This window comes from Malurus melanocephalus, unplaced genomic scaffold (genome assembly GCF_030028575.1).
Source record: "Malurus melanocephalus ecotype Western Australia unplaced genomic scaffold, MMel_1.1 scaffold_41, whole genome shotgun sequence".
Taxonomy (NCBI): domain Eukaryota; kingdom Metazoa; phylum Chordata; class Aves; order Passeriformes; family Maluridae; genus Malurus; species Malurus melanocephalus.
The window spans coordinates 659,317-670,149 of NW_026623273.1; the positions used below are offsets into that span (position 1 = coordinate 659,317).

A 10,833-nucleotide genomic window follows, 5' to 3' on the forward strand; every position below is an offset into this window, starting at 1 on the left:
AAAAAAAAAAAAAAAAAGAGTCATATTCACCAGCAAACAGACATAGAGACCCAGGGGCAATTGTTTTAAGTATCTTACAATTCTGGTCTAAAATATACAGACTCCAAGAAGATTTTTCCTATATCACTTCCATATTTGAGGAACAGGTTAATGTTTTTCTTTCCAAGACATTTTTTGCATCAATTATTTTTTCAGAAATTCTCCTCAGAGAGATGTCTATAAAAATGAAAGTCAACCACAGTGCTGTTATTTTGAGATCTTTTACAAGATAAATATAGCAAGTTTGGGTGTGGTCTCTTAAAGTTAAAATGTTTCTACTAATGCAGTCATAAACTGCAGAAGTAAAATGTTTTGCTGAAAACTATAAACGGAATATCTAGCCTACAAGTTTTTTGAGTTAGGATACCTGATTTCTTTGGATCTTGATGACCTGTTCAATTTCAACCATTTCTATGTGTCACTTTTCAAAAAAAAAAAGTTTTCCAAGTGAGAAATATTGTCTTTTGCAGGGATTTTGTTTTCTTTGTCAGTGGATTGGCAACATCCTACGTAACAATGACCTTTCTGTGAGCTTTAGTACAAATATCTGCAAATTAATAAGCCCAGAAATTCTATTACTTTTTCATCTTGTCTTTTCTGTCCTGATTCCTAGTTATTCTGACCCTAACAAGAACTTTCCAGTGTTTGCCATTATCAACACATTTTTTTCACTTATCAGATGAAATTTATCCTTGACAATAGGCAGATGAGACTTTATGTTTATAAAGGCACTTTATTACATGCTCAATTGAATTTTCTTTAAATAACTTTAAAGAAATAAAGTAATAGATGAGAGAATACTTTTATTAGACCAACTGATTCAGATGGGAGAAGCAATTCTGCTTCTTCCACTGTATGTGTTTGTCTATTCAATTTGGTCAATTGGGGTCTTTTTCAGACCTCATTATTTATGGTTACAAATCTCTGAGACTGTCGTAGACACAGTAATACAGAAACAACCACATATTTTAATAATTCTGAATTTTGATTGTAATAAATTTAAAGAAAGAGTCTGGGATATATTCTACTTCTGTAATTCTTAATGCTTAATGCAGTATCTGTTAATTTCAGTGGAGTATATTCTTATGAGTATGGASGATAAGGTAGTTTGATAATTAGCATGCAGTTTATGGATATCAAAAACAGTATGTATTGCATAAATCATGTTACATTCTGTATCCTACTTTCAAATCCTGAATAGTCCTTTTTAAAAAACTGGTTTTGAAGATAGGGATCTCACATCATATCTATGTGTTTATGTTTTGAATCCTTTTAGCACGGGCCCTTACATTATGCTTGTTCCCTCTAAATTAATTGTCATATGGTTAATGCTATTACTGCTCATTCTGTTAATTATTTCAGTAACATCATTCAAATATTCTTTCAGACAGGAGTTCCACTGTAGTAGGATTTCTATGAATGTATAGTTAACACACCCTTATCAAAAAACATTAGTATCTTGAGGAATTATTACAAAACCTGTTTATACCCACGGCAACACTCAGAACTSCATGTATCATCTCACAAAGCAAAAGTGCTTTTTGTCATCGGGAGAGTTCATGCAGATTGTTTTCAATACAGTTTATGAACTTGATCATGTATCTGCTTTGACAGAAAGAAAGATCTGCTGAATCACTGTTTAGTCATAAGCTGTAAATGTAATACTTTTGAAACTTGAGAAGCTTTTTTACACGTGGTGTTTTAAATGTTCCAAGGTGAAAGAAAAGGAAAAATCTAACTCAGTGTTTAAATATCTCATTTAAAAAAGAGACCTATGTCATGCTTCTCCTCAACATGTACCCCATCCCTAAATAAGCTTAGAAAATTTAATTTACGTTAAAGATACTATTTCTTGTATTAAAGAAATATAAATAACATGTGTTCATGTAAAAAAATCAGTAAATTTCCTTCAGTAGACAAAGATATCATAAAGCTGTTGGAGTACTATATCTCCAATATTTTGACAGTATTTACTTTAATATTTGATAACATTTATTTTTGTTGAACCAGGACTGAAACTCCTTTTTCTGACTCAATGTGTGGAAAAAGGCCTTCTTATAGTGAAGTATTTCTTAAAGTCAAAGATAAATTTGCAGCTAAGTCCTGGTAAAAAATTTCTTTTAGCAAGTTGTGTGTTCACTGAAATGCTTCTGATATTTTGCAAGGTTGTGAGGCATCATTACATACAGGCAATTCCTGCTTTTGAAAAAAGGCTGTATCTTCAAAATGTGAACAAAATTTATATTTAACTACATGTATATAAAAATTCTATGTATATATAAAAATCTGACTGTTAATTATTCTTCTAAAAGAAAAAAAATTACTATGAAAATAACAAAATTTTAGAAAGTCAAATATTTATCTTTGTATTGAACACTCAAAATGTTATTTTTTTAAACCAGAAATTCCTTGTTCATCCTGCATAGACATCATACAGTGAATAATACTGCTGAAAYTGGAAATGGAGATGATTGTGCTAAWAMAAAATTATTGAAAATTAATAAATGGAACAATGTTATAAAGAACTGAGCACAAAATTAACCTACTGAGGGTATAAATATATTCCAAGTGTTAGTTACTTATTTTGTATCTATTTCTTGGAATTGTTTTTAAAGTTCATTCTGAAGTATCTTTTAAAAAAACTTTAATTGAATAATTTGTCTTTTCAAGTACTGAATAATGTTTATTGGTTTAACCAATAGTCTTGATACCTCTCTTTACCAATAATTTTAAGCTGATGGTTCAGATCTGTTTAARAGTTGCATTTTAACACAGTGTTGTTTTGTAAAACCACCAAAGGCAATGAAGTTCTGTGGATAAAACGAAAACTTCATCTCAGTGATATTGTAGCACCTCAGATGAATGAGTTCTGGTGCCCTTCTGGAAGACATTGTCTGTGACATGGGAAATGTGTAATTTACCTCCTCCAAAGTAGTTCTTCACCATAATCTAGTCACTAGTTAGAAGGCTCACCCCGTGCATAGGCAGGTGTTATTACTGCAAATTTTAATGTGTTATTACTGCAATATTCAGGCTGCAACATGAAATGATCCTTTAACATTTCTTCTTCCTTTTCATAGGATATAGAAATCTTTCTCCAAAGTTCCAAAGAAACACAATCAACTGATGGGGAAAAAACCGCAAGTGAAGACATTAATATATGAAAAAATGTGGTTCATGAATATTAAGAAACCTTTTCTCTCAAGGTTTGTAAGAAATGTGTCCAACTTACAACTTCCTCCGTGAGAAACGTTTTTCTGTTTATAGTTGCAAGAGCAAAATCCCATTCAAATTAAATGTTTTCTCTTACTTCACATAAAAATTTGCAAAATAAAAAAAACAAAAAAAAAAAAAAAAAAAAAAGAAAAAGCCACCAAAACAAAAACCCAACACCAACAGAGAAATTTATGTTTTTCTTATCTTAAATAGTCTGATGATATTTCTGAACAAAATTAAATCAGATTCTGAACTTAAATAGAGGTGATAGTGTGCTYATTAAGATTTGGTTTAAGAAAATAATATGTCCAATTCCTCTAAGTGCACTAAGATATCTATTCAGGTTTTGTAATATGAGCAGTTTATGAATTAATTCATTTTAAATGAATTAAATTCCGTRATCAGCTATTCTTTTAAAACATGTTGCAATTTTTAGTTAATAAATGAAAACTGTGTTTTCTCTAAGTCAGGATAAAGTGGGCATCATGTACATGAAAGCAATGTTTGTTGACAGAAGAGAAACGAACCTTTGCCATCCAAYCTTTCTATTTCTAACTTTGCATTGCATCTCAACTCTCCCAGCCCCTGAAAACCTTTGGGCTGTCGCTCCACTGCACTGGGGCTGCCCCCAGCCACCTCCCCTCCCAGCAATGGCCTGAGCACCCCCTGATGTGAAGCTGCAGGATGGGCAAGCGCTGCTCTGTTTGTGGCTCCGCTGCTGAGCCTGAGCCTCACACCAGGCTCTGGAATTCACAGTGGGGGTTCCACCCATCCACTGAGAGCCCTATTTTTATTCACGTGGTGCATTCAAGGGCATCATACACTCCAGACACTTGCTGCAGATTTTCCTGTGTGATAGGTGTTTATCTGAAATGGTGTTTGTCTGAAAATATCTATGGCGCACCATGACACCCACAGAATGTTGACTGAATGYGTCAGATTTAGCAGAGTATTGGTGAAATGCTCTCCTTGTTTACAGCTCAAGTGGTTGTTTCTTTTCCCATATGAAGTCTGAGTTTTACTGTTTTTCCCAGAAGTTGTTAATAGAATCTTCATGTTTAAATGCAGTTTTATTAATTTTTCCCTTTCTCTTGTGTCTAGTGATGGCTGACTATAAGTTGACAGGAAATATTTTTTCATGGAACTTTGTGACATACATTTCAGAACACTCTTTGTAAATAATTCCCCTGGAATTARAAATGGAGGTGCCTAATAAGTTCTCAGTTTTCAGGGGTATTCTGGTATTCTTCTGCTATACAKTGTCAAGTTTTCTGAAGACTAAACATATGAAACTGGTAGCTATGATTATCTGAACTCAGTATYGGGTCTAATTTGTAGTGTGTCAGCTGCCCAAGATATTAGCAAACCTTAGGCATTCTACATTGTCTTAGTAGCTCATGTCTGAACACTGCCCTTTCATTCTGGAGTATATTTTTTCTGTATTCAGCATTACCCTCATAAAAATGGCACAAAATATTTGAATGTTCTTTTCCCTGGTTTGACAGCATTCAAAAATATGATACTCTTCAATACAAAAAACCCCACTGAAGTCATATAACCCATGGGGAACCACAAACCTTTACCCTTTGCTGAGAATGCTATCTGCACAGGATATTTTTACATTTTAGCAAATCTTAATTACTGTTTATTGAAGTATGGATGACATAGATAGYACCCACATAACATTTGCTGATATTCCTTACAAGGTTTCTAGACTGCCTCCTTGAGATATAAATCAATTTTGTATCAGAAAAGCAACAGAAACATGCAAAAAAAGAGGAACTGGCATAGTTACAGTTAGGCAACARCTAACAGACCAGATAAATAAATAGTTTTTCAGATTTTTAGAACCTGATGTCAATGATGGCAGGTTTATTTCTTTGTTGATTAAAGACAGTTACATTTTGAAAGTCTAGAGGTAGCAGATCAAAGCATCTATATGTGATATATGAATCTCAGAATAGAACCCAGTGAGCTTATCACTTCAGGCAAAAAATGTTRTGTCTCTTCACTCTACATATTTTGTGCTAACCACACCAGCACAGAAACAGATGTAACTTTGTTGTGCCCCCGCAAACCATGCTAAAACCTCAACATCCTTTTCTTACTTGTGACAACAGACTTTATAATGCATACRAATTAATCTGTTTTATTTCCAGAATAATTTCTTCACATAACATGTATAATTTGGACCGTTTCATCCCCAGTATTTTTTAAACATAGCATGTATATATTCACACAAGAATCTGGCTTTTTACTTTCCATATTAAAATAGTGGATATTAAAATGGATAGAAAAGAACTACAATCTAGTTCTSTGCCTTTTGCATGTTTCAATATTGTTTCTATTGTTCTACATTCAGTTTCTTATTAAAAATCTGCTCTAATAAGTAAGTGTTGAATTCTGACTTTGCATGCTGGTGATCAGCATGGGAAAATAAAAAGGTATTATTTTCAGAAAGGCTTGCCTACAGTTCATAAACCTGAGTGAAGGAAGAAGGAGCTTCACCTAACTGGAAATCATAWATTGCTTTTTAGGTAAGATTCTGCAAGTATTACTCATTTCTCATACACTGTATATTTTACCTATGACCTAGACTGGGACATAAAATCATTACTGATAAAGTTTGAAATGAAGTGCAGATTATGCGGCAGAGTCAAATCGTAAAAAGTGAAGTGGGTTGTATGAAGTGTCAAGCTTCATGCAGTGAGCACATACTTTACAGAAAAGTAAAGGTATAATTTACAAAGCAAAGAATGTATGCCCTGAGAATTGCAACATATTTTTGTCAACAGTTGCTACTTGAATATAGCTGAGTATCACAAGAAATAGTCAAGAGAYTTTAAGTTCCCAGCCCAGCTGTGACCCAGACATGAAAGAGATCCTTGTTTTCATGAAGGGGGAATGCTGAGTAGTTTTGCATTCAGATGTGGAGGAGACGTATGGTTATATCATGTTCAGCTTTTATAGCTACACTTCAAGCAGAATATTTGAAACTAGAAAGTATTGAGAGGATAATGTCAAGAATGATAGGAAATCATGTTTTGTATAAGAAAATTCAAGGAATTTGGTCTTCTTACTTCACCAAAGGAAAATTTAATGGGGTTTCAAATGCCAATTTTGCAAGAATACCTCTTCATTCTGGTAGACATGGCTGGAACTGTAGGCGTCAAAAAAAACAAGCAGATTTTTAATAGGAAAGTAGATGAACYGTTGAAGCAACTAGATGTGCTATTCCTCATAACAGAGTTGCAAAATCAAGACAGGTTCTTTTAGACAAGTTTGTGTCAGGAACTGAAAGAAGAAATAAATCCCCRTTAGATATTAACGCAGAGCTAAAAACAAGGCATGGAAGATTAGTTTGCCTATCAGTTAATTGCATGCCACAGGCTTGATTCTATTTTCACAGCCTGCTGTCTATTAATGTTTTATTTATTGCTTAACATCACTTATGTCAGATATTCTTGTGTATACTGCACAGAAAATGTCTTGGATAGTTTGCTTTAGAAAAGATGTAATGACGCTTATATTATTAATACTCCCATAATAATTAAAATTATTGTATTCYATCCCTGCAAAAAACTTCTTTCAAAAAAACCTACAAACCAAAAGATGCTGCAGAATTAGGGTGTTTTCTATACTTCTATTGATTTGTGTAAAATCTCCCTGCATGAATCAATCTAAACATTTCGTTCTGCATAGAATTCAGGCTCRGTATTAGTCTGTTTCAGGGCTATGATTCATTCCTTTACGTAAGTAGAATCCCTTCACTCGTTCTTCAGGATGCAGAGTCTGGTACAGGAAGATTCAGAATTTTGCAATAAACAGAATGCTTTTAAAGACAGTTTTGTTTACTTTTGTAATTTTGCTTTAAACTGAGGCTGTGTGATGTCACATTGTTGCCATAATAGCAAGAAAAGTTCCTGGATCCGCTCTGTGGTCCTTACCTCAAAATTTCCACTGAGCATGAGGTTCAGACGTGGTTTCTTTTAGTATTCTTCATAAGTGAAGCCAGCTGTTTTGTTAAAAGCCTCTTAGCTCTGCTGAAATTTCCAAGTGTGTGAAGACAGCTTAAGAGAAGCTCTCCAAACCATTGAAAGAAGAAAAGAGTGATAAATGCAGTCTGAAAATCAAGCGTACTACACAAACCTCTTTGCTATGTTATAGTTAAGAAATTAAAGAAACATCAGCCAGAAGATTTTGGAAGTTGTAGTATTGTTCACTTTATCAGTGAAAATTACCTGGGTTGATACTGCTTTTATTATCTTTAACAAATTCTGTAGCAAATATGCTGATTTCTAAATAGAAAAACAACAGACTTTAATTCACAGTTTTACAAAATGTCCTTGAAAGTGGGGAAAAAAAGTATTTTCTTCAACTTYTATTTTAAATAGAATGTGAAATGAAAATTCTGCAATTCAATGTCTCATCATAGAACATCCCTGCAAAATCAGGAAGGAAGGTGCAAAAGGTTGTGCCTTTGGAAGGGGCAGCCTCTCACAGTGAGGAGAGCTGTGGAAAGAGCAGCTGTGCTGAGAAGAACCTGTGGTGTTGGTGGACAGCAAGCCAAGCAYGAGCCAGCAGCRTGCCCTGGCTGCAAAGTGCAATCTTGGCATGTGTTAACAAAACACAGCTCACAGCAGATGGAGAAAAGTCATTACCCTYGAGCAATTAGCACTCATCATGTTTACAATAATGACCGCAGCTCTGGACCTCCCAATACCAGGAAGAGATCAACACTTAGATTTCTGTTGCATCTCATTTGCATTCAAGACTTTACATTCAAGACTTCTCAACCTTTTGGTTTCAGGGGCAAGGTTTTGGACRCCTTTACACTTCATAATAGCAGAGTTTTGACTTAGTACCATTAAGGCTTGACAAGCCTGTATCTCATGACCATGCTACATTAAAATAACAGAAGTGGTTGTCTGCACTTTGTGAAAAACGTGTACTTATCTTGCACTATGAATGTCATACCTGCTAATTAAATAGTAGYAGCGGTACCTGTCAGTAAGAAAGAGTATGCCCCCGCATGATTATTAGTTTAAATTAGGCAACTTTTCTCATGACAGAGATTCACCTTCTCTTCGTTTCCAATACATGTGTGTATGTATATATTTATATATGTACACWTTTATGCATACATATGCATATGTATGTGTACACACATACATACATATATAGAGAAAGCTAAAGCTTTTCCTGCCCAGTTACAAATAGGAGTGCATTTTCATATAAGAAAGTTTAATTACATCAAGTTTAATTACATTCTTGTTAAGCATGAAATGTTTCTTTTCCAGCAAATGACATTCAGTGCTCAGGATGATTTTCTTAGATGGGTTGTTTTTTTTTTTTAATTGTGCAACATTATAACTTATAATATGATCCAGCACAGAACTTCACATATACTGTAGCTATGATAAAGTAAGTTTAAGAAAAGGACTTAATCATAATTGTTACTGTGGAAATGTTTGTACKTTTAGATAAATAATATTTAGTTATGTCAGTGTATGGTTTTCATTGGGTATTTTTAATTTGTTAACGGCAATGCCAGCGTGTATAAAAATCAAATCAGTATTTTTAAAACTGCATGTACTGAAATCTCTTGGAACTCAAGGTTCAGTGTACTCAGGCCATAATTAAACATAMAACAAAACCTTGCAACACCATAACAGCTGATTCTCAGACAGGACATGTTGCATTTGATTCAGTATGATGTTTTCCTCTTCAATGTCATAATCATTAACAGTGACACAATGAAACCAGAATGTTTTTTAACTGGACATGTCATTTGCATTGTTTCTGGGAAGAAGCCTAAAAGAGAAGATCTTGTGGTTAGAGTTCTACAGTAAGGTGATGTCTGGTAGAATCATAGAATCATAGAATATCCTGAATTGTAAGGAATCCACAGGTATCATCYAAGTCCAAATCCTGRYGCTGCACAGRACACCCCAAGAGTCACACYRTGTGCTGASAGCATTGTCCAAACACTTCTTGAGCTCTGTCAGGCTGGTGCWGTGACCACTGCCCTGGGGAGCTGTTCAGTGCCCAATCGCCCTATGGTGAAAGAACTTACTAATGATGTCCAAACTAAACCTCCCCTGACACAGCTTCAGGCGATTCCCTCTGCTCCTGTCACTGTCACCACAGAGAATAGATCAGTGCCTGTCCCTCTGCTTCCCCTCCTGAGGATGCTGTAACAGCAATGAGCTCTCCCCTCAGTCTCAGCYGCTCCTCACACGGCTTCACCTCCAGACCCTTCCCCACCCTCCATCATTTACCACCACCATTTTCTGGATGCTCTCTCATGGCTGATTGTCTTTCTTACATTGTGGCACCCAACTCTCCCCCAGCACTCGAGGTGAGGCTGCCCCAGCCCAGAGCAGAGCGGGACAATCCCCTCCCTTGTCCGGCTGCCGATGTTGTGCCTGATCCCCCCAGGGCAGGGTTGGCTCCCCTGGCTGCCAGGGCACTGCTGGCTCATGGTCACCTTGTCACTGACCAGGAGCCCCAGGTCCCTTTCTGTGGAGCTGCTGTCCAGCATCTCCTGCCCCAGTCTGAGCACACAGCCAGGGGTGCCCCAATCCCGGGTGCAGAATCCCACACTTGCCCTTGTTGAACTCCATACGGCTGGTGATTGCCCAGCCCTCTCATTGGTCAAGGTCTCTCCTCAGGGCCCCCCTGCCTTGAAGGAATCAACATTTCCTCCAGTTTTGTATCATTTACAAGCTTCCTTAATATCCCTTTGAGTCCTGTATCCAAGCCATTTATAGAGATGCTGAAGAGAGCTGGGCCTAAAGTGGAGCCAAGTCAAGTGAAATGTAATATGGAGTTGTCTCAGACAGCTACAGATTAATGACCAAGTTCACTCTAATCTTGCTAAAACAATCAAAGGCTGGCAATTTTTCTCAGCATACATACCTTCTTRGGAGATAAAATACAGTTCGCTGAAAATTGCGCTTTTTCTGCTCTGCCATTGACAAAGACAGCAGGAAATAGAAGGTTCCAGCTTATTTTCTAAAAGATCTCAAAGAATCTGTAGAAGCTCATTTTCATAATTTTAAGAGATTAACATTAACCTCTTCRTATTTTCTGCTTAATACTTTTAACACCAATTAGCTTTTTCTTTAAAAGCAAAAGATCTGTAGCACCTCTGCCTATTTGTTTTTTCTTCTACCCCACCACTTCCTTTAAAATTGGCTGAATTTAATGAGCTCTCTGAAGCTTAGCCCATGRCATATTTTCACCTCTGATTATCTGAATTATACAGGCTACTCAACAATCAGCACATCTTTATTTTTTCCCCAAGCAAGCTACTTTAGTTTGAATCGATCTTTCTTCAGTCTGGTTCTAAGGAAAAGAAGAAAAATCTCTGTTACTTCATTCTTCTCATGCTCAATTKTAAACCCAAATGGTTAAAATGCAAGGCTCCTTAAGAGATCCAAAACTGAGCAAAGGAAGGGCAAGGGTGGCTTCTCAGAAACAGATGAATTAGAAGTAAGAAACAAGTTTCCTCTTCTCTACCACTACCCACATCTGAACACACAAACAACAAAAACAATGGTAAGGTAAGGAACA

At 35.8% G+C, this 10,833-nt stretch overlaps 1 protein-coding gene across 1 annotated transcript in view; it reads left to right on the forward strand.

Annotated features, from left to right (window-relative positions):
- SPEF2 (sperm flagellar 2) overlaps positions 1 to 3,360 on the forward strand; it is a 76,836-nt gene extending 73,476 nt beyond the window's left edge. The window contains exon 34 of the mRNA XM_057364667.1: positions 3,120 to 3,360. Coding sequence (XP_057220650.1) covers positions 3,120 to 3,203 — 84 coding nt within the window. The 3' untranslated portion in view covers positions 3,204 to 3,360. The remainder of the gene's footprint in view (positions 1 to 3,119) is intronic.
- Positions 3,361 to 10,833: the final 7,473 nt, after the last annotated feature.